General features: G+C 40.2%; 1 protein-coding gene across 2 annotated transcripts in view; it reads left to right on the top strand.

The window, feature by feature from the left end:
• Positions 1 to 3,055: 3,055 nt before the first annotated feature.
• Positions 3,056 to 24,754, top strand: part of LOC124009163 (CREB-regulated transcription coactivator 1-like) — a 34,444-nt gene continuing 12,745 nt past the window's right edge. For both annotated transcript variants that reach the window (XM_046320708.1, XM_046320707.1), the window contains exons 1-7: positions 3,056 to 3,193; positions 7,293 to 7,409; positions 9,032 to 9,160; positions 9,439 to 9,500; positions 9,619 to 9,707; positions 18,909 to 18,994; positions 20,566 to 20,600. In XM_046320708.1, coding sequence (XP_046176664.1) covers positions 3,068 to 3,193; positions 7,293 to 7,409; positions 9,032 to 9,160; positions 9,439 to 9,500; positions 9,619 to 9,707; positions 18,909 to 18,994; positions 20,566 to 20,600 — 644 coding nt within the window. In that variant the 5' untranslated portion in view covers positions 3,056 to 3,067. The remainder of the gene's footprint in view (positions 3,194 to 7,292; positions 7,410 to 9,031; positions 9,161 to 9,438; positions 9,501 to 9,618; positions 9,708 to 18,908; positions 18,995 to 20,565; positions 20,601 to 24,754) is intronic.

The following is a 24,754-nucleotide window of genomic DNA, read 5'->3' as shown; positions in this document are numbered from 1 at the left end:
TCGTGTCTGCCGAGCATGGCTCCTTGGATCTCGACGGCAGTGTTACGAGCATCTGTAGTCGCTGGGTCCATTCTTTGGTCGGATCCTTCTGTTATGCAGGTGAATGAGGACCCAAAAGCGACTTGGCGAAAACAGAGTCTTTAATCCAGTAAAGTAACTTTACAATCAAAAGGCATAATTCTACTCGTAATGACGAGAACAGACTGGAGACTTGATCAAGAACTGCAGGTTGCCTTGGGAAGGCACTTGAACGTAGCAGACTCAGACACCTGCTCACCACGCAGCATCTGAGGGAAACACGACACGACAGGGCGATACATAGACACAGCACGGTGAACAATAGACAAGGATCCGACAGGGCAGGAACGGAAAACAAGGAGAGAAATAGGGACTCTAATCAGGGAAAAGGATCGGGAACAGGTGTGGGAAGACTAAATGATTGATTAGGGGAATAGGAACAGCTGGGAGCAGGAACGGAACGATAGAGAGAAGAGAGAGAGGAAGGGAGAGAGAAAAAAGGGGAACGAACCTAAAAAGACCAGCAGGGGGAAAATGAACAGAGGGAAAAGCAAAATGACAAGACAATCTAAGACAAAACATGACAGTACTCTACATTATTGTTGTATTGTTCACTATATTCAAACAACAATTGTTTTAAAGTATAGTTTAATTCACTCATATGAACTAATAAGCAGTGAGATTGTGTGCAATTATGTTTTATGAATCATTGCTATCCAGGAATGCTTATTGAAGTGTGACAACCCAGAACACATTTGACAATAGTTTATTGTCCATAGCCTACACAATTAGATGTCATTTCCACCGGGAAATTATTTCTGCTAACTGATATTCTAGCTGTTACGTCTACTTCCATTTCATGTGACACATCTTCATTTCTCTTTTGGTTTTGGAAGGCTACCACATTTTAATAGATTCAAGAAATGTCTGGCAGGTTCTTCAAATGAACCTACGTTCACTGAGTGTACAAATTAAGAACAGCTGCTCTTTCCATTACATAGACTAACCAGGTGAAAGCTATGACCCCTTATTGATGTCACTTCATCTATCTACTTCAATCAGTGCAGATGAAGGGGAGGAGACAGGTTAAAGAATATATATATTAAGAAGGTGTTCTTAATGTTTTGTACACTCAGTGTATACTGTGTATTGGCAGAGAGATTACAGTATATACAGTGGATTTTGAAAAATGTTGTTTATCACAAATAGAAAAAATGTATTTCTGAGAGAAGTGAAGTGAAATCTCCATTTTAGTGTTTATATACATGCACATTACCTGCTGATATGGTCAAATGGTACTGGAGAAGCCTTTGCAAGGGAAAGACTGTCACAGCAGTTTTCAGAAGCACATTTCTGGTAAGGCTGTGTGAAATGCAAATACAGTATCTTAGCAGGTGTCTGTCATATACAACACCCGAAATGACAGAAATATCAATCTGGAAGACCAGATTGGTCTCTCGCAAGATTTCTAACAATAGTATCACACCCTGATCTGTTTCAACTGTCTTTGTGCTTGTCTCCACCCCCCTCCAGGTGTTGCCCACCTTCCTCATTATCCCCAGTATTTATACCGGCATTCTCTGTTTGTCTGTTGCCAGTTTGTCTCGTCAGGTCTTACCAGTGTGTTTGTGCGGCGCCCTGCGGTCTCAAGTTAGGTTTCCCTGGTTCTGACCATGCTGCATGCCCTGACCCAGAGTATGCCTGCTGTTCTGTACCTGCCTGACTCTGACCCGTTTACGATCCTCTGCCTGTCCTGAGCCTGCCTGCTGTTCTGTACCTTATTGACTCTACCCTGGATTACGGACCTCTGCCTGCCTTTGACCTGACTTTGGCCTGCCCCCTGTTTGTGTCAAAAAACATCTGTGAATCTAGCTGTCTGCATCTGGGTCTTATTCTGAGTTCTGATAAATAGAAGAGGAAAAAAGAAACCTGCACAATACTCTTGATAGTTTCACTGCTCTTTAATAAGCTTTGCATATCGATATGTTTTTGCTTTATCATTATGGGGTATTGTGTGTAGATTGAGTTTTTTAAATGTTTTATTAATACATTTTAGAATAAGGCTGTAACGTAACAAAAAGTGGAAAAAGTCCAGTGGTGCGAATACTTTCCTAAGGCACTGAATGTACAGGGAAGCATGCTGTCTCATGCTTTGGAAATGCTTGCCATTTCTGTGTTTATGTAACCAGATAAATGTATCTGAGGAGCAGAATACAGGAATCTACTAAGACATGACATTCTCTCCATTTTAGCTAGCCTTTTCACTGAGGCTCAACTCCAAGGTTTTTTCCAGGGTTTAGTTTGCAATAACAGCATAATCCCACACACCCAGTGCCCTGGAATACAATTTCAATGGTTTCCTTGGTTACTTTACAGCCAATTTATTTCCACTACTCTGAATGGTGGGTGAAACGGCATATTGTTTCATTGTGCTTGGACTGTGCCTGTCGCTCAAAACCTCATCTTTGGCCATAGTGTCTGTCAAAAAAATACATTTTTGATAGTGTTAGTACTTTCAGCATATTAGTAGTTAATTGTGTGATTTACAGTGGTTTATGCGTTTAATTCCAAGTGAGATTTATATTGCCAGTAAGCGCTCTCCTTTGAGTGGAGACATCTGGCCAGGGGCTAGTTATTAAAGACACTAGGCCTACAATAATTGGAAAGGAACGGACACACACAACCACTTTCATAGGCTCTAGCCTTCATCAGAGGAAAATAAGGGGAACAGGATAGAGTATTGTTATGCCTTGTAGGCTAAGTGGCTACAAAAGGCAAGCAAACAAGAAGAACCCGACAAACACGTTCTTTGGAGCATCTTATTTTTGTTATCAGCATACGTCTGACAAGTGGACCGTTGGTAACATGTTCAGACAAGCAACAATGAGGGTAAAATGTATAACTTAATATCACTTTTTGGTATTTCACCCATCCCTGGTGAAGAAGGTGGGGAATGCAGGCGTTCCAGATGTGCGCGTCACCTACGCCCACGCGCAAGGACGTGTGCATGCAACGTCATTGAAGGGAAAGCGGAGCAGAAGAGCGAAACATGGCGACATCAAACAATCCGCGGAAATTTAGCGAGAAAATCGCTTTACATAATCAGAAGCAGGCAGAGGAGACCGCAGCATTCGAGGAAGTGATGAAAGATTTGGGTATTACCCGAGCAGCGAGGGTAAGCTTGTCTGTTTTTTTTGTGTTTTTTTTTTACCCATTTGCTGTTATTGCTGGTGAGCTGTCAAATTCAGTAATATTCGCGGCGGGCACGTAGCTGGCCAGGGAGGTAAACAATAACAAACAGCCCCCTACGTGCCAGCTAATATTCTTGGCATGAATGGCAACCAGCAGTCTTATTCTCGTATTCGTGTAGTTATTCTCAAATGGAGAGGTATCCCGACTCAAGTCCCTCCGTCTTCAAAAGTTGCACAATATAGCTCCAGTGCAAGGCTATAGCCAACTAATGTGGGGCGTGCATGCGTGTTTGACAGCCACATCAAATAGAACGTTCGTTGGTTTTTCTGATCGCACTCTAGGCGAGGAAGAAGCTTCAGATGAACAGCAATTTCTATGTATAGAAGCATTTTGGAGAGCAGTATGTTCAGTTTAAAGATCACCAAAGACACACAGGCTAATAACCAGGTGGGAAAAGCAGTCGTGCTGTGAAACTGGGCAGACAAGTACAGCAATATGATTGACAGTGGCATATCAAAGATGAGGACAAACCCGCACAGATTATGTTGACGACAAAAACCGCATGCCGCAGGCCTCTAATGCCAGCAACATATTGCGCTCTAGATCAATGTCATTTCAGTGCTTTTGGCAGTACATTTTTCTACAAAATGTATACGAAATAACATTGGTGCATTTGAGAAACGTTGCCAGCAGAACCAGCGCATTTGAAATAGTTTCAAATGGGCGGGTTCTGAGATACTGTAGCAACATTGGCATCGCTCACTGACTGGTTAAATTACTGCATCCTTATTTTGATGGTACTATGAATTGAATACATTGGACAATCATCAGTGTAGTTTTTGGTTTTAATTCACAGAAAATAACACATTTTCTATTGATTTCAATTGATTAATTCAGTGTTGAGGTGACATCTGTCATAAGGTGAATGCACCAATTTGTAAGTCGCTCTGGATAAGAGCGTCTGCTAAATGACTTAAATGTATAAATGTAAAATCTGTTCTTTTTCCTGAAGTGGGTGATTTATTGTGTTAGGCTGGAACCTTTGGAAGTCAAACCTGGGTGCAATTTCAACAAACACATTTGGGAAGAGTAGGTTTCACTATTTGAGGACATGCTCTGGAACTTTGGGGTGTAGTGTAGTTGTGTATTTCAGACATGCATTTATGAGCATAATTACTGTTACCGCAGTCAGCCATGAAATCCCTAGTTTGAAAGCGATTGTTTTTCTGGAAACGGTGCACCTTTTCCCCTACATGGGACAGCCCCTAGCAATTCCAGTTCTAGCCAATGAGTTTTAGCCCCTCAGCTAGCAAGATGCACACAAAGCGAGCGAGAGGGCTACTAGCTAAAAAGTATACAAAAGTACTGGAGAATCTCTTTTAAAATATTGCTTTTGGCCCTATAGTATTAGTGATGGGGGACGAAGTCGATACAGCTACATATCGGGATATTATTTTGGACAATATATTGTATCGTATCATTTTGGCAATAACGCAATATTATTTTTGTGCTAGTGGCCTGTATACCTGTACTTTTTTAACAACATTTTTGTTTCCATGACTGATTAAAAAAACTCTCTTGACACTCTGCAGCATACGTATGGCGATCAATATAGGTTTGGAACATCGAATCGCAATAAAATAACAGTATCCAATCGCAATAAATATACAATCGTGAGAATCGTAATACATATCGTATTGACAGCTAAAGTATCGTGATAATATTGTATCATGAGGTCCCAGGCAATTCCCAGCCCTAGTTATAGTATGAGGCTATAAACATAATACTTACTTTGTAACATATATTATGCATTCATTAATAGGAAGTGCAAGTCTAATACTCAGTATTTGATAATAACTTTTGACAGTGCAGTAGGCAGCGAGCCTACAAGTTCACTCAAGTAGGCACATTTACCCTATTGACTACATTCATATGTGGTTGGATTTGTGAAACACTGATCCAAAATGCATGTAATCTTCTGTCAACAAAATAACAAGATGTATTCAAACTTGACTCACTATTGGGAGATTACTGTATTTTCAAAACACTCTGGAGAAATAGGCTTTAGAGATTGTTATTAAATGATTTCCCTGCTTTAATCAATAGTGCATGTTTGTGACAGACATGAACAGTTTGGGTACTGTCTGCGTATTAAACAACTTTGATTACCAGCTTTTCTAAACAAAATATAAAAAAATGACTGTCTCGTGATATTACTCAGTATCTCTAGAACATAAGAGAAATTTCTGAAATGTAAACTCAGCAAAAAAAAGAAATGGCCCTTTTTCAGGACCCTGTCTTTTCAACGAAAATCCTTAAAAATCCAAATAACGTCACAGATCTTCATTATAAAGGGTTTAAACACTGTTTCCCATGCTTGTTCAATGAACCATAAACGATTAATGAACATGCACCTGTGGAACGGTCATTAATATACTAACAGTTTACAGACGATAGGCAATTAAAGGTCACAGTTATGAAACCTTAGGTCACTAAAGAGGCCTTTCTACTGACTCTGAAAAACACCAAAAGAAAGATGCCCAGGGTCCTTGCTCATCTGCGTGAACGTGCCTTAGGCATGCTGCAAGGAGGCATGGGGATGCTGATGTGGCCAGGGCAATAAATTGCAATGTCCGTACTGTGAGATGCCTAAGACAGCGCTACAGGGAGGCAGGACGGACAGCTGATCGTCCTTGCAGTGGCAGACCACATGTAACAACACCTGCACAGGATTGGTACATCCGAACATCACACCTGCGGGACAGGTACAGGATGGCAACAACAACTGCCCGAGTTACACCAGGAACGCACAATCCCTCCATCAGTGCTCAGACCGTCCTCAATAGGCTGAGAGAGGCAGGACTGAGGGCCTGTAGGCCTGTTGTAAGGAAGGTCCTCCCAAGACATCACTGGCAACAATGTCGCCTATGGGCACAAACCCACCGTCGCTGGACCAGACAGGACTGGCAAAAAGTGCTCTTCACTGACGAGTTGCGGTTTTGTCTCACCAGGGATGATGGTCGGATTTGCGTTTATCGGAGGAGGAATGAGCGTTACACCGAGGTCTGTACTCTGGAGCGGGATCGATTTGGAGGTGGAGGGTCAGTCATGGTCTGTGTCAGTATGTCACAGCATCATCGGACTGAGCTTGTTGTCATTGCAGGCAATCTCAATGCTGTGCGTTACAGGGAAGACACCCTCCTCCCTCATGTGTTACTCTTCCTGCAGGCTCATCCTGACATGACCCTCCAGCATGACAATGCCACCAGCCATACTGCTCGTTCTGTGTGTGACTTCCTGCAAGACGGGCATGTCAGTGTTCCGCCATGGCCAGCGAAGAGCCCGGATCTCAATCCCATTGAGCATGTCTGGGACCTGTTGGATCAGAGGGTGAGGGCTAGGGCCATTCCCCCCAGAAATATCTGGGAACTTGCAGGTGCCTTGGTGGAAGAGTGGGGTAACATCTCACAGCAAGAATGGGCAAATCTGGTGCAGTTCATGAGGAGGAGATGCACTGCATTTTGCTACACTCGCATTATCTGCTAACTGTGTATGTGACCAATAAAATGTGATTTGATTTGAGATCAACTATTTGCATACTCATAGCAGGTGAACTGTTGAACCTATATGTAAGGCTGGAAAGACATTCATATAGGTGATAGTTATCCCAGTTAGGCCTATATGTGGTGCCATTCAATGTCAAGATGAGGCGGTGTAGCAAGATTGTAGATAAAGAAAACATCATTTAATCATGGGTGATCTGTAATTGCTGAAAAATGTATTTTCTCTATGAAGTTTATTAGGTAAATTGAGGTTAAAGGTGAGTAAATGTCATTTTCACACAACAATAGGTGATTGCTTAGGCCAAACAAGTCTAATCCCCTTGGTTCTAACTGAGATGGATGGAGTGATTTGTAATCTATAGAATCAATTTTAAACAAGGAAAGTTTTTTTTAATCAGTCAGAATTTTTGTGCTCTCTGTCACCCTCATTTTGATTTTGAATTATTGTTGAATATTTCATACCGAACATTATCTGATGCCATGTTTGCTCTTTGTTTTGTTTTGTCACTCCTTATACAGTTACAGTTACAGAAGACCCAGTATTTACAGCTGGGACAAAACCGTGGGCAGTATTATGGCGGATCATTGCCAAATGTCAATCAGATTGGAAATGGCACCATTGACATGCCTTTTCAGGTAATGTGTGTTTGTCGGACTCAAAGTATTCATACCCCGTGACGTATTCCACAATTTGTTGTGTTATAGCCTGAATTCAAAATGGATTACATTTTTCTTCTCTCACCTACACAATACCCTATATAAATGTTAACAAATGTATTTAAAATGAATTAAAGAAATATGTAATTTACATAAGTATTCACACCACTAAGTCAATACTTTGTAGAAGCACCTTTGACAGTGATTACAGCTGTGAGTATTTGTAACTCGGCCACTCAAGAACATTCACTGTCTTCTTGGTAAGCTCCTTGTGTTGAAGGTTATTGTTCTGCTGAAAGGTGAATTAGTCTCCCATTGTCTGGTGGAAAGCAGACTGAACCAGAATTTCCTGAAGGATTTAGCCTGTGCTTAGCTCCATTCCGTATATTCTTTTATCCTGAATAACTCCCCAGTCCTTAACGATTACAATTTAATTTTAATTTTACCTTTAAGAACAAATTCTTATTTTCAATGACGGCCTAGGAACAGTGGGTTAACTGCCTGTTCAGGGACAGAACGACAGATTTGCACCTTGTCAACTCGGGGATTTGAACTTGCAACCTTCCGGTTACTAGTCCAACGCTCTAACCACTAGGCTACCCTGCCGCCCCAAGCATACCCATAACATGATGCAGCCAATATGCTTGAAAATATGGAGAGTGGTACTCGGTTATGTGTTATATTGGATTTGTCCCAAAAATAACACTTTGTATTCATGACAAAAAGAGAATTGCTTTGCAACACTTTATTTCAGTATTACTTTCGTGCCTGTTTGCAAACATATTCTGTACATGCTTCCTTCGTTTCAATTTGTCAATTAGGTTACTATTGTGGAGTAACTAAATAGTTGTCGATCCATTCTCAGTTCTCCTATCACAGCTATTAAACTGTAACTGTTTTAAAGTCACCATTGGCCTCATGGTGAAATCCCTCATGGTTTCTTTCCTCTCTGGAAACTGAGTAGGGAAGGATGCCTGTATCTTCGTAGTGACTGGGTGTATTGATACACCATCCAAATTGTAATTAATAACTTCACCATGCTCAAAGGGATATTCAATGTCTGCTTTAAAAAAACATGTTTTTACTTATCTACCAATAGGTGCCCTTCTTTGCGAGGCATTGGAAAACCTCCCTGGTCTTTGTGGTTGAATCTGTATTTGAAATTCACTGCTTGACTGTCTGACCTTACAGATAATTGTAGGTGTGGGTTACAGAGCTGAGGTAGTCATTCAAAAATCATGTTAAACACTATTATTGCACAAAGAGTCCATGCAATTTATTGTGACTTGTTAAGTACATTTTTACTCCTTAACTTATTTAGGCTTGCCATAAAGTGTTTGGATATTGGAAAGGCATTTCAGCTTTTCATTTTTTATTAATTTGTTGAAACATCAAATAACAATTCCACTTTGACATTATGTGGTATTGTGTGAAGGCCAGTGACAAAAAAAGACAATCAGGTCAAGGGGTGTGAATACTTTTTGAAGTCGCTGTATGTGTCTTACCCGAAATGGAAATTTGTTTACTCTTTTGTTGACATACATTTTTCTGTCTTTTATCTATGGCGCTTGTAACTGGTTTTCTTTGTGCGGTGTCTGCAGACTCCCTTTCAAGGTTCAGGTGACACTAGCAGGACAACACGGCATCATGGATTGGTTGACAGAGTTTACCGGGACAGAAACCGCATCACGTCCCCACATGGAAGGCCACTCGACAAACATGGACGCCAAATATCTTTTACTGTCGGTGTATGCTACTGTATAGTTAACTTTTTATTATTTACAGTCTGCTATGCAATGGATATTTGACTATGAATGACATGGTAATTACATAGTAATTTTACAGTAACAATTAGCCTTTTCGTTAAAGCAATCACCACTATTTAACATCTTTAACCATTGTACTTCAAAAGCATATGCTGTACTTTATGGCATAATGGTGTTTTACATCCATTAACATCAGTTGTGAAATGCTACAGATTTGTGTTGCCCTTAACCAGGGGTATCACATTGATAGCTGTCCATATGGTTCAGTGTATCTGTCACCCCCACCTGACACCAGTTGGAGGAGGTAAGATAACCCGACTATGTGACGTCGAACTGTTTGGATTTCGTTGTGTAACTTTCCACAACTGATACAGTTGGTCACCCCCCCTTAAGTGGTGTATGTCTCTTTCCCTGTGCTATAGGACTAACTCGGACTCTGCGTTGCATCAGAGCACTTTGAACCCACAGGACATTTTCGCGGGAGGCTCACAGGACATGCAGCCGAAACGAGGTGTGTTGGATTTGAACTTGGTACTTCAAGTTTTATAAACTTTACATTATTAGTTCATCATTACACATTAATTATTTTTGGACAGAACCGGTTAGCAAAATGTCTTGGCCCTACAATGATCCCATGAAAGGAATGAATAGCCATTGTAGGGTACAATGCTCTGTTTCCAGTTGGTAGGCTTAATAATGATTTTTGAGTCCAGCCCTGAATTATTAGCCAAGTTGTTATGAGGGAGGTGGTATTCAATGTATTGACAATGAAATATATTGTAATGGCTTTGTTGACTACCCTTTATTGTACTGTTGAATAGTGTCTAGTGTACCTGATAAAAAGTTTTAGACTATGTCTTCGAAGGCTATAGACATTACTCATGGTACGAATGGGAACATCTGAGTGGTTCTCAATGTTACATGCTAATGGTGTCTTTTAAAATGTATTTAACCTTTTAACTAGGCAAGTCAGATAAAAACAAATTCTTCTTTACAATGACGGCCTAGGAACAGTGGGTTAAACTTCCTTGTTCGGGGGCAGAATGACAGATTTTTACCTTGTCAGCTCGGGGATTTGATCTGGCAACCTTTCGGTTACTGGCCCAACGCTCTAACCAGTAGGCTACCTGCCGTTTTTGGGAATCGCCAGCGCTGCCCCAAAATATTTTATGTATCTCAGATTGTTCTCGCATTTCTCACAGAAACGTTGTTGGGAGGAAAGATGCTTGACATGCTTTTTTCATTTGTATCAGAAACCATTTTTGAGAAAATGATGATTAAAGTGGCCATTGTTATATGACATGACATGGGAGAACCGTACACGATTCAGACAACATATTGGTGTCATTGTACTCCTTGTAGTGTGCGCAAAAATATGGAGTATGTATAGACATTCATTTTTGACATTTAATTTATTCAACATAAAACAAATATGAATGTCAAAAGTAGCTTTTTTTTATTTTGTTCATTTTAAGATGTTCTTTGGAACAATATACTATACAAGTACATCACATTTCCAGAGTGGGCTCTTTCCTAACAGTGAATGGGGAAATGGATTCAAAAGACATATGCTGGTGATTTGCCGAATGTGCAATCCTAATGGTCTGTGATTGGTTAAAGGTGCTACACCAGGGGTCTCCAACAACGTGTTCTACCGCAAACTGTCATGAATAAATCTCAGAAGTATCAGACACCGCAAGCTCGCAGATATTATCTAACCAATGCAGCATTGACATTATCCCATCACTGGTTAGCCACTATTGGCATAAAAAGCCAAACCTAATACAATAAAGCTGCCAATTGATTTCCAGCAATATTGCCCCTTTCTGTCTGTGGTGGGCGTTTGTCTATCAGTCCATGTGTAGCCAGTTGATGTGATAACAGTCTTGTGGGTTGACGGAAATACTTTCCCCAAAACATACTCAATTAAATGTTAACTGCAATGTAGGCTTACCTGGCAGAAGTGCAGTGCCTTGCGAAAGTATTCGGCCCCCTTGAACTTTGCGACCTTTTGCCACATTTCAGGCTTCAAACATAAAGAACTGAAAACTGCTGTTCACAAATTTCCATCTAACCTCACTGAGCTCGAGCTGTTTTGCAAGGAGGAATGGGAAAAAAATTCAGTCTCTCGATGTGCAAAAATGATGGAGACATACCCCAAGCGACTTACAGCTGTAATCGCAGCAAAAGGTGGCGCTACAAAGTATTAACTTAAGGGGGCTGAATAATTTTGCACACCCAATTTTTCCGTTTTTGATTTGTTAAAAAAGTTAGAAATATCCAATAAATGTCGTTCCACTTCATGATTGTGTCCCACTTGTTGTTGATTCTTCACAAAAAAATACAGTTTTATATCTTTATGTTTGAAGCCTGAAATGTGGCAAAAGGTCGCAAAGTTCAAGGGGCCGAATACTTTCGCAAGGCACTGTATGTGATGAGTAAGTACAGTTGAAGTCAGAAGTTTACATACTTTTTTCTCCTCACTGTAAGTGTATTTGATCCCCTGCTGATTTTGTACATTTGCCCACTGACAAATAAATGATCGGACTATAATTTTAATGGTAGGTTTATTTGAACAGTGAGAGACAGAATAACAACAAAAAAATCCAGAAAAAAGCATGTTAAAAATGTTAATAAATAAATTTGCATTTTAATGAGGGAAATAAGTATTTGACCCCCTCTCAATCAGAAAGATTTCTGGCTCCCGGGTGTCTTTTATACAGGTAACGAGCTGCGATTAGGAGCACACATTTAAAGGGAGTGCTCCTAATCTCAGTTTGTTACCTGTATAGAAGACACCTGTCCACAGAAGCAATCAATCAATCAGATTCCAAACTCTCCACCATGGCCAAGACCAAAGAGCTCTCCAAGGATGTCAGGGACAAGATTGTAGACCTACACAAGGCTGGAAAGGGCTGCAAGACCATCGCCAAGCAGCTTGGTGAGAAGGTGACAACAGTTGGTGCGATTATTCGCAAATGGATAAAACACAAAAGAACTGTCAATCTCCCTCAGCCTGGGGCTCCATGCAAGATCTCACCTCGTGGAGTTGCAATGATCATGAGAACGGTGAGGAATCAGCCCAGAACTACACAGGAGGATTTTGTCAATGATATCAAGGCAGCTGGGACCATAGTCACCAAGAAAACAATTGGTAACACACTACGCCGTGAAGGACTGAAATCCGGCAGCGCCCGCAAGGTCCCCCTGCTCAAGAAAGCACATACATGCCCGTCTGAAGTTTGCCAAGGAACATTTGAATGATTCAGAGGACAACTGGGTGAAAGTGTTGTGGTCAGATGAGACCAAAATGGAGCTCTTTGGCATCAACTCAACTCGCCGTGTTTGGAGGAAGAGGAATGCTGCCTATGACTCCAAGAACACCATCCCCACCGTCAAACACGGAGGTGGAAACATTATGCTTTGGGGGTGTTTTTCTGCCAAGGGGACAGGACAACTTCACCGCATCAAAGGGACGATGGACGGGGCCATGTACCGTCAAATCTTGGGTGAGAACCTCCTTCCACCATTGAAATGGGTCATGGATGGGTATTCCAGCATGACAATAACCCAAAACACACGGCCAAGGCATCAAAGGAGTGGCTCAAGAAGAAGCACATTAAGGTCCTGGAGTGGCCTAGCCAGTCTCCAGACCTTAATCCCATAGAAAATCTGTGGAGGGGGCTGAAGGTTCGAGTTGCCAAACGTCAGCCTCGAAACCTTAATGACTTGGAGAAGATCTGCAAAGAGGAGTGGGACAAAATCCCTCCTGAGATGTATGCAAACCTGGTGGCCAACTACAAGAAATGTCTGACCTTTGTGATTGCTGCAAAGGTTTTGCTTTTCCAACAGTCTTGAAGGCGTTCCCACATTTGCTGAGCACGCGGGTGGCAGCATCATGTTGAGGATATGTGGATATATTGAAGCAACATCTCAAGACATCAGTCAGGATGTTAAGGCTTCGTCGCAAATGGGCCTTCCAAACTTCAACTGTATATCATTTGTATCTATTACTTGTTATTTGCCAACTTTGCCATGACATGAGCAGCAGCAGTACAGAACCATCACTAGACCGGCACACTAGATGCGCAATTTAAAGGACCAAATGCGCAATTAAAGAGGAATTACACTAAAATAGATGTTATTTTCTTCCAGACTAAAGCATTGACATTGACTCAGAACATCCAATTTTGTTATTTCTCGGTGAACAATTGTCATTTTGAGAGTGAAAAATCCATTTTTAAAAAATGGGATAATATAAACCATAGTTTTTTATATAAAAACCTTAGATTTTATAGGGCCCCCTTAAAGTTATTTGTCATTATACCTGGTAATATAATTAATAGAGAATGGTGCACTACTTTCTCTTGAAGACAAAGGCCCCGGGGAAGAGTTGCAGTGGGGAGGAGAAGAGACGTGCCTATTTGATAGCAATAAAATGCTTGCGACATGTTTCTTTTTGAAAAGTGTTTCTCATGCTAGAAAAGGTTGAAGACCCCTGTGCTACACAAAAGAAATGTGCATTGTGATTTCAGAAAATGTCCATTATATATCTGCAGTAATAGTGGTATGATAGTGTTTCACAGTATTCACCTATTGATTTCTCCCGCCAGAGAGGCAGATGTTGTAAAAATGTGAAAGCTGTTCTGATTTTGTGGTTGTGTTATCTAGTGTAAACAGCTCTGTCGTTTCCTGGTTGCTAAACATTTCAGTTTATGTGAGAAAACAAGCTCTGAATAGTGTAGGGAATCATTGTACCATCTAAATATAGTTTTTACAGCTGTTTGAAGCTGGTGGACCAAAATCACTATTTTACGAGTATATTGTTACAAACAATGTCTTAAGGCCATGTACCACAGGCTGAAGTTACATTTTTGGAGACTTGTTGGTATTTTGTTTAGTTTTTGGGGGGGATTTGCAAAAAGTTCAACTAAAGATGCAGTGTAGTGATGCCTCTAGCACTGATATGCAGTGCATTAGACCACTGCGCCACTCGGGAGCATACCGTATGTATGGATCATAATGTATTTACTGTTTTATTCACGTTTTTAAGTACTGGTGACAAATCATGCATTCTGATTCTTGCATAGATTGTAATGGACACATGATGTGTGTAACATAGTTTCTTGAGGGTTGTACTGATTTATGATGAGCTAATGCTAAGCTATTTGCCAGCTGTGGTAGACGTCATGTTTGTTGACGTCATACAATGCATTCTAGTTGTCACGTAAGCGTCTGTCAGACCAAAGATGTTATAACAAGGGATAGTTCACTCGACTGATTAATGGTGCTTTCAAGACAACTGGAAGCTCTGAAAAATATGAGGTAAAATCACGATATCAGTGATCTTCAGGTTGGAAAGTCGGAGCTCTAGAGAGATGTCCGAGTTGGAATTCCGAGTTGGATGACCGTTCAAAACTACTTTTCCCAGTTGGAGCTTGTCTTTTTTTGGAGTTCCCAGTGTTGTCTTGAACGCTTCATCAGATTGTAACTATGGTACTTCAGGGTTGCCAGCTCAGACCCGCTTTCCAGTGGTTTTATTTTTATTTGGCATATAAATTTCTCCTTTAGCCAAGGGCTAAAATAGAAGTCAGTTCTATTTGTGACGCAGATCGCAGTGCAAGTCCTGCCTCTCCCATCTCCTCATTGGTTTATAGAAGCAGGTACCCACGTGCCATCTCCTCATTGGTTATACCCACGCGGGTGACTGAAAGATGAACGAGGTCAGTGGCAGTAATGCACCTAATTTATGAAAGTCGCAATATAAAGTCCAGAGAAGAAAAGGCCTGGAAGGAGGAGAGATGACTATAAACAATTTAGTTGACTGTTTTATGTGTGGATTAATTTTCGGAGTAGAGGACCTTGTTCATTTCAGGTAAAATAACAACTCAATGTTTATATCCCAGGACAAATTATCTAGCAACAGCAAGCTAGCTAAATAGGACAAATTAGCTAGCAAGTGCAAACTAGCTAGCTAAATTGCCATGCCAAATTAATGTAATTGGTTCAGATTTTGTTTTGATATTTTAACCTGCGTGTAGTGATCGCATTTGGTGTGGGGGGACCAAATAAATTTATGCACGATGGCGCACACGTGTAGACGGTTTGGGTTCCATGTTACAAGTCATATGCTCCGGTTCTTGTATGCACTGTAACACGTACATCGAAGATTTTTTAATATGCTGAAAAGTGGGCAAAGTACGTTAAAAAAAGTTTTTTTACTTTGTTTATTTGCATCTTATTGATTGGCATTCAGGAATTAGGAGTTTTTACTTTTCAAACATAGTTGCCATCATAAAGAATTTAGCTGCAACCTGTTATTTAGACTAGTTTATGGAATGAGTTTGGCTGTGGATGTGTTCCGTGTGATGTTTGGATGATGGCGTTCGCATTTTAGATTTTACAATAAAAGGTGAAATTGAGGAATAAAGTGGTGAAGACCTTTTATTTCCCATCAGAACAAAACATTGTTTACATGCTTTTCTGACCACAATGCTGTTTTAGATACGTTTGTTGCATCATACGTTCTGTTGCAACTGTTCCAATCACATATTTGCGATGGTACGCTGCAGGGACCACTCAACAATGATCACAAATATGTTATCGTATGCATCAAAGGGTTCAAATAAGCAAAATCAAAAAGTGTACTTTTTTATGTTGAATAAATTAATGTGAAAAGTTGTATTTCAGAATCTAGACATACTCCATATTTTAAAGAACACTGAGGGGTATGACATCAAGATGTCTGTTTCATGTACGGTTCACAGTTCATAGAGTCTTACCGGAGACATTTTTAGGCCTAACAAGGGCCTAAAATGGCAACTTTCATCATGATTTTCTAAAAAATGGTTTGTGTTGCAAATGTTAAAAGCATGTCAAACATTCTTTATCCCAATGAAGTTTGCTATGTGAGAATTGCCAAAACAATCTGAGATACCAAAAATATTTTGGGGCTATGCTGGAGTTTCAATATATACAGTACCAGTCAAAAGTTTGGACACCACCTCATTCAAGGGTTTTACTTTATTTTTTACTATTTTCTACATTGTAGAATAATAGTTTTGAAGTCTTCACTATGAAATAACACGTATGGAATTATGTATTAACCAAAAAAAGTGTTAAACAAATGAAAACATATATTTGCACACTCTTGGCATTCTCTCAACCAGCTTCACCTGGAATGCTTTTCCAACAGTCTTGAAGGCGTTCCCACATTTGCTGAGCACTTGTTGGCTGCTTTTCCTTCACTCTGCGGTCCAACTCATCCCAAACCATCTCATTTGGGTGTAGGCAGGTTATCTGATGCAGCACTGCATCACTCTCCTTCTTGGTCAAATAGCCCTTACACAGCCTGGAGGTGTGTTGGGTCATTGTCCTGTTGAAAAATAAATTATAGTCCCACTAAGTGCAAACTTGATGTGATTGTGTATTGCTGCTGTGGTAGCCATGCTGGTTAAGTGTGCTTTTTGAAATTTGAAATAAATCACTGACAGTGTCACTGGCAAAGCACCATCACACCTCATCCATGCTTCACGGTGGGAACCACACATGCGGAGATCATCCGTTCACCTACTCTGCGTCTCACAAAGACACAGCGGTTGGAACCAAAAATCTAAAATTTGGACTCTTCAGACCAAAGGACAGATTTCCACCAGTCTAATGTCCATTGCTTGTGTTTTTTGGCACAAGCATGTCTCTTCTTCTTATCAGTGTCCTTTTTAGTAGTGGTTTCTTTGCAGCAATTCGACCATTCACACAGTCTCCTCTGAACAATTGATGTTGAGATGTGTCTGTTGAACTCTGAAGCATTTATTTGGGTTGCAATTTCTGAGGCTTGTAACTCTAATGAAATTATCCTTCCTAAACTCTCCTTCCTGACTCACATTAAGCATCTCCAATCCAAAATGAAATCTAGAATCGGCTTCCTATTTCGCAACAAAGCTTCACTCAGGCTGCCACACATACCCTCGTAAAACTGACTATCATACCGATCCTTGACTTCGGCAATATCATTTACAAAATAGACTCCTACACTCTACTCAGCAAACTGGATGTAGTCTATCAGAGTGCCATCAGTTTTGTCATCAAAGCCCCATATACTACCCTCCACTGCGACCTGTATGCTCTCATTTGCTGGCCCTCACTTCATATTTGTTCGCAAAAAACCCACTGGCTCCAGGTCATCTATAAGTCTTTGCTAGGTAAAGGCCCGCCTTCTCAGCTCACTGGTCACCGGAGCAGCACCCACCCGTAGCACACTCTCCAGCAGGTATATTTCACTGGTCACCGGAGCAGCACCCACCCGTAGCACACGCTCCAGCAGGTATATTTCACTGGTCACCGGAGCAGCACCCACCCGTAGCACACGCTCCAGCAGGTATATTTCACTGGTCACCGGAGCAGCACCCACCCGTAGCACACGCTCCAGCAGGTATATTTCACTGGTCACCGGAGCAGCACCCACCCGTAGCACACGCTCCAGCAGGTATATTTCACTGGTCACCCCCAAAGCCAACTCCTACTTTGGTCCGCATTTCCTTCCAGTTCTCTGCTGCCAATGACTGGAACAAATGACAAAAATCACTGAAGCTGGAGACACATCTCCCTCACTATCTTTAAGTATCAGCTGTCAGAGCAGCTTACAGATCATTGCACCTGTACATAGACCATCTGTAAATAGCACACCCAACTACCACATCCCCATATTATTGATTGTTTTGCTCCTTTGCACACCAGTATCTCTACTTGCACATTCATCTTCTGCTCATCTATCACTCCAGTGTTTTTAATTGCTCAATTGTAATTATTTTGCCACTATGGCCTATTTATTGCCTTAGCTCCCTAATCTTACTTCATTTGCCACACTGTATATAGACTTTTCTATTGTGTTAATGACTGTACGTTTATTCCGTGTGTAACTCTGTTTCTGTCACACTGCTTTGCTTTATCTTGGTCAGGTCGCAGTTGTAAATGAGAACTTGTTCTGAATTGGCCTACCTTGTTAAATAAAGGTGAAATAAATAAAAAATCCTCTGGGTCTTCCTTTCCTGTGGCGGACCTCATGAGAGACAGTTTCATCATAGATCTTGATGGTTTTTGCGACTGCACTTGAAGAAACTTTCTAAGTCAATACGGAACATTTCAAGAACTTATCTTCATGTCTTAAAGTAATGATGGACTGTCGTTTCTCTTTGCTTATTTGAGCTGTTCTTGCCATAATATGGACTTGGGTCTTTTACCAAATAGGGCGATCTTCTGTTTTCCACCCCTACCTTGTCACAAAACAACTGATTGGCTCAAAAGCATTAAGAAGGAAATAAATTCCACAAACAAACTTTTAATAAGGCACATCTGTTAATCGAAATGCATACCAGGTGACTACTTGATGTAGCTGGTTGAGAGAATGCCAAGTGTGTGCAAAGCTGTCATCAAGGCAAAGGGTGGCTACTTTGAAGAATATAAAATATATTTGGATTTGTTTCTGGTTACTACATGATTCCATATGTTATTTCATAGTGTTGATGTCTTCACTATTATTCTACAATGTAGAAAATAATCTAAATAAATAAAAACTCTGGAATGAGTAGGTGTGTTTTACGAACTTTTGACTGGTACTGTATATTTGTAGCTCTTTTAAATTCCAGATAAGTGACAATTTAGATAAATCCAACTCCCTCTCCCTCTCCCTCTTTCTTCTCCTCAATCTCCCCAGTGCTTATGCTTCATGTACCAAGGCCAGAAGACACAGAATCAGATATGGACAAAGATGAACAGAAACAGAACTGGGATGGTAAAAAGGTGAAATTCACCCAGATCTGGTGATATACAGTTGAAGTTGGAGGTTTACATACACCTTAGCCAAATACATTTAAACTCAGTTTTTCACAATTCCTGACATTTAATCCTAATAAGAATTCCCTGTCTTAGGTCAGTTAGGATCACCACTTTATTTTAAGAATGTGAAACTTCAGAATAATAGAGAGAATTGTTTATTTATATTTCAGCTTTTATTTATTTCATCACATTCCCAGTGGGTCAGAAGTTTACATGCTACCAAATACTAATAGAGTGTATTGCCTTTAAATTGTTTAACTTGGGCCAAACATTTCGGGAAGCCTTCCACAAGCTTCCCACAATAAGTTGGGTGAATTTTGGCCCATTCCTCCTGACAGAGCTGGTGTAACTGAGTCAGGTTTGTAGGCTTCCTTGCTCGCACTCACTTTTTCAGTTCTGCCCACACATTTTCTATTGGATTGAGGTCAGGGCTTTGTGATAGCCACTCCAATACCTTGACTTTGTTGTCCTTAAGCCATTTTGCCTCAACTTTGGAAGTATGCTTGGGGGCAGTGTCCATTTGGAAGACCATGCTTTAACTTCCTGACTGATGTTGCTTCAATAAATCCACAATTTTCCACCATCCCCCCCTTTTTCCTCCAAACATAACAAGGGTCATGATGGCCAAACAGTTATATTTTTGTTTCATCAGACCAGAGGACATTTCTCCAAAAAGTACCATCTTTGTCCCCATGTGCAGTTGCAAACCGTAGTCTGTCTTTTTTTATGGAGGTTTTGGAGCAGTGGCTTCTTCCCTGCTGAGCAGCCTTTCAGGTTATGTCGATATAGGACTCGTTTTACTGTGGATGTAGATACTTTTGTACATGTTTCCTCCAACATCTTCACAAGGTCCTTTACTGTTCTGGGATTAATTTGCACTTTTCGCACAAACATATGTTCATCTCTAGGAGACAATGTGTCTCCTTCCTGAGCGGTATGACTGCTGCGTGGTCCCATGGTGTTTATACATGCATACTATTGTTTGTACAGATGAATGTGGTACCTTCAGGCATTTGGAAATTGCTCCCAAGGATGAACCAGACTTGTGGAGGTCTACAATTTTTGTTCTGAGGTCTTGGCTGATTTCTTTGGATTTTTCCATGATATCAAGCAAAGAGGCACTGAGTTTGAAGTTAGACCTTGAAATACATTCACAGGTACACAATTGACTCAAATGTCAATTAGCCTATCAGAAGCTTCTAAAGCCATGACATCATTTTCTGTACATTTCCAAGCTGTTTAAAGGCACAGTCAACTTAGTGTATGTAAACCTCTGACCCACTGGAATTGTGATGCAGTGAAATAATCTGTCTGTAAACAATTGTTAGAAAAATGACTTTGTAGATGTCCTAACCGACTGGCCAAAACTATAGTTTGTTAACAAGACATTTGTGGAGTGGTTGAAACACTTAGGTTGGAGTAATTTAAAACTAGTTTATGTAAACTTCTGACTTCAACTGTATCTCCACTGTTTTGTTATACAGCACTAACTGAGTTGTATTTTATTCTGAGTTGTAATTTTTATTTTCCCTTAGAATGCTTCATCAAGGTCCAAGGTCCCAGGAATCAAGTGAGTACTTCAATGAGTCCCACAGGCTGTAACATTTAAACAAATATCCTGACTACATGTGAGCTTTGAATGTCTGATTACAATAGCCTGTGACAAGTGACAGATTATGGTGGTTTAGTGATGAGTTGATGTTTTTTCAACTGTAGACATCTGATATTTTGGAATAGTTTGAGATCTTTGAGAAATGTTGTGGATCCAGCCATTTCTGGCTGTGTGTGATTTTATGTTATTGTTATTTTTAGAATGTGAACAGATTCCCTTGCAGGGATATCAGCAGATATGTGTCCTGATCTTATAAGAGTGAAATCAATTGGAGACAATTAGCCTGTCCTTGGGCTTGTGTGCAATTCATTTATTGCTTTTTAAAACAACTAATTGACCGATGTTGGTTCCATTGTTTGAATTCCATTTAGTTTTTTTCTTCTTCTGTGAGCTGAATGTGTAGTTTCTGTAGAGATGAATCAGATCAAGCATGAAGTGTGTGATTGTAGTAGGGAGGAAAATATTCGACATGGTTTAGCTCAGAAAAAGTGGTAATTAACGACAATGACCATAATCCATTGCGCTGAGCACTGAGCTGTAATAAGAATGGTGTGGAAAAGACAGACTGAGGGAAAACCAACTGCATGATTGAGAGGGATAAAAGCAGTTGCTTTACAAGGTATTGCTACCAGAAAATACATGTTTTTAAATGATTGATAGTTGGTATTCAGCAGTCCTATAAGTATACCTTATTTACTTTGAAGAACTACTCAAATAAAAATAAAATAAAAAAATGTTTAATTAAAATAAAGTAATGTGAATAAATGATGGTTAATAAGCAATAGTGGGTAGTCACTACCATTTTAATAGTTTAAAAAAACGTTTTAATACATTTTTATTCTGTGTTACAGCATTCAGCCCACAGTAATGCATAGTGCATTTAATGTAAAAAAAAAATAGATGGATACCGAAATAGAAAACCATAATTATTTTTGAATATTCTAACCGAACTGACCTCAAAAAGGACTATTCACTCAGCACAACATGATGCTCAACTTCCTATCCGGCTCGAAGGACCATGTACACTACCTTTCAAAATACATTTCCTTGATTTTGAAAGAAAAGCTACTTTTTTTGTCCATTAATATAACATCAAATTGATCAGAATTACAGTGTAGACAAATGTAAATGTAAATGTAGACATTGTTCATGTTGTAAATGACTATTGTAGCTGGAAATGGCTGATTTTAATTTGAATATCTACATAGGTGTACAGAGGCCCATTATCAGCAACCATCACTCCTGTGTTCCAATAGCACGTTGTGTTAGCTAATCCAAGTTTATCATTTTAACATGCTAATTGATCATTAGAAAACAATTTTGCAATTGTTAGCACAGCTGAAAACTGTTGTGCTAATTAAAGAAGCAATAAAACTGGCCTTCTTTAGACCAGTTGAGTATCTGGAGCGTCAGCATTTGTAGGTTTGACTACATGCTCAAAATGGCCAGTAACAAATAACTTTCTTCTGATATTCGTCAGTCTGTTCTTGTTCTGAGAAATGAAGGCTATTTCATGCGAGAAATTGCCAAGGAACTGCAGATCTCATACAACGCTGTGTACTACTCCCTTCACAGAACAGTGCAAAGTGGCTCTAACCAGAATAGAGAGGAGTGGGAGGCCCCGGTGCACAACGGAGAAAAAAGACAAGTACATTAATGTCTAGTTTGAGAAACAGACTCCTCACAAGTCCTCAACTGGTAGCTTCATTAAATAGTACCCGCAAAACAACCAGTCTCAACGTCAACAATGAGGAGGCAACTCCGGGATGCTGGCCTTCTAGGCAGTGTTGCAAAGAAAAAGTCATATCTCAGACTGGCCAATAAAAAGTAAAGATAAAAAATTGGCAAAGAACAGAGACACTGGACAGACGAAGATTGGAAAAAAGTGTTATGGACAGACAAATCCAAGTTTGAGGTGTTCGGATCACAAAGAACATTCGTGAGACACAGAAAACAATGAAATAATGCTGGAGTAGTGCTTGACGCCATCTGTCAAGCATGGGGGAGGCAATGTGATGGTCTGGGGGTGCTTTGGTGGTGGTGAAGTGGGAGTTTTGTACAGGGTAAAAGGGATCTTGAAGACGGAAGGCTATCACTCCATTTTGCAACGCCATGCCATACCCTGTGGACAGCGCTTAATTGGAGTCAATTTCACATTTACATTTAAGTCATTTAGCAGACGCTCTTATCCAGAGCGACTTACAAATTGGTGCATTCACCTTATGACATCCAGTGGAACAGCCACTTTACAATAGTGCATCTAAATCTTTTAAGGGGGGTGAGAAGGATTACTTTATCCTATCCTAGGTATTCCTTAAAGAGGTGGGGTTTCAGGTGTCTCCGGAAGGTGGTGATTGACTCCGCTGTCCTGGCGTCGTGAGGGAGTTTGTTCCACCATTTCCTCCTACAACAGGACAATGACCCAAAGCACAGCTCCAAACTATGCAAGAACTATTTAGGTAAGAAGCAGTCAGCTGGTATTCTGTCTATAATGGTGTGGCCAGCAGAGTCACCGGATCTCAACCCTACTGAGCTGTTGTGGGAGCAGCTTGACCGTATGGTACGTAAGAAGTGCCCATCAAGCCAATCGAACTTGTGGGAGGTGCTTCAGGGAGCATGGGATGAAATCTCTTCAGATTACCTCAACAAATTGACAACTAGAATGCCAAAGATATGCATGGCTGCAAATTGAGGATTCTTTGACAAAGCGAAGTTTGAAGGACACAATTATTTCAATTAAATCATTATTTATAACCTTGTCAACGTCTTGACCATATTTCCTATTCGTTTCATGTATGTTTTCATGGAAAACAAGGACATTTCTAAGTGACCCCAAACTTTTGAACGGTAGTGTACATTTCCAAGGGAAATCCACAATGGACAAAATATTTCTGAAGTCCAGGGGGGGGGTCTGATTTATTTTTCTATGTTGTTTTACATACTCTGCAGCAGCCTGTGAAATTGGCTGGCTGTGCATATACTACCCAATGATTTAAATATATTCAGTATACTAGATGGCGGACAGGGCACTTTTGTTGAAGCCAACATGCCTCCATTTTAGCACACCCCCACCATTGTAAAAAAACATTGGAAGCTATGGAAATGCATTTTTTTTTGCCACGTTTATTCTAATAGACACCTTAATACTTTTAAACTAAACACATTTTCCTTAAATTATCATTTTTTATAGAGCTTGAATGTTAGTCCCCACTACAACAAAATAATACTTCGTGCCTTCAGAAAGTATTCACACCCCTTGAATTTTTCCACATTTTGTTGTTACAGCCTGAATTGAATGTAAAAGAGAAATTTGGGTTTTCTACATTTTACAAATGAATAAAAATGGAAAAGCTGAAAGGTCTTGATTCAATAAGTATTCAACCCCTTTGTTATGGCAAACCTAAATAAGTTCAGGGGTAAAAATGTGCTTAACAAGTCACATAATAAGTTGCATGGACTCACTCTGTGTGCAATAATAGTGTTTAACATGCTTTTTGAATGACTACCTCGTCTCTGTACCCGACACAAATATCTCTAAGGTCACTCAGTCAAGGTCACTCAGAATTTCAAACACATATTCAACCACAAAGACCAGTGAGGTTTTCCAATGCCCTGCAAAGAAGTGCACCTATTGGTAAATGGGTAACAAAAAAGCTGGCATTTAATATCCCTTTGAGCATGGTGAAATTATTAATTACACTTTGGATGGTGTATCAATACACCCAGTTGCTACAGAGATATAGGCATCAGTTGTCGAAAAGGAAGGAAACCACTCAGGGATTTCACCATGATTGGTTGAGTGGTCACCAATGGTGACTTTAAAACAGTTAGAGTTTAATAGCTGTGACAGGAGAAAACTGATGATAGATCCACAATATTGTAGTTACGCCACAATACGAACCTAATTGACAGAGTGAAAAGAAGGAAGCCTGTACAGAACAAAAATATTCTAAAACATGCATCCTGTTTGCAACAAGGCATTAAAGTAATACTGCAAACTAAATTGGCAAAGCAATTCATTTTTGTCCTCAATACAAAGCCTTATGTTTGGGGCAAATACAATACATTACTGAATAACACTCTATATTTTCAAGCATAGTGGTGTCTGCGTC

This window comes from Oncorhynchus gorbuscha, linkage group LG22 (genome assembly GCF_021184085.1).
Source record: "Oncorhynchus gorbuscha isolate QuinsamMale2020 ecotype Even-year linkage group LG22, OgorEven_v1.0, whole genome shotgun sequence".
Lineage (NCBI taxonomy): Eukaryota > Metazoa > Chordata > Actinopteri > Salmoniformes > Salmonidae > Oncorhynchus > Oncorhynchus gorbuscha.
Note: the sequence above shows the minus strand (reverse complement) of the source record. Positions and strands in the feature narration are given on the sequence as shown.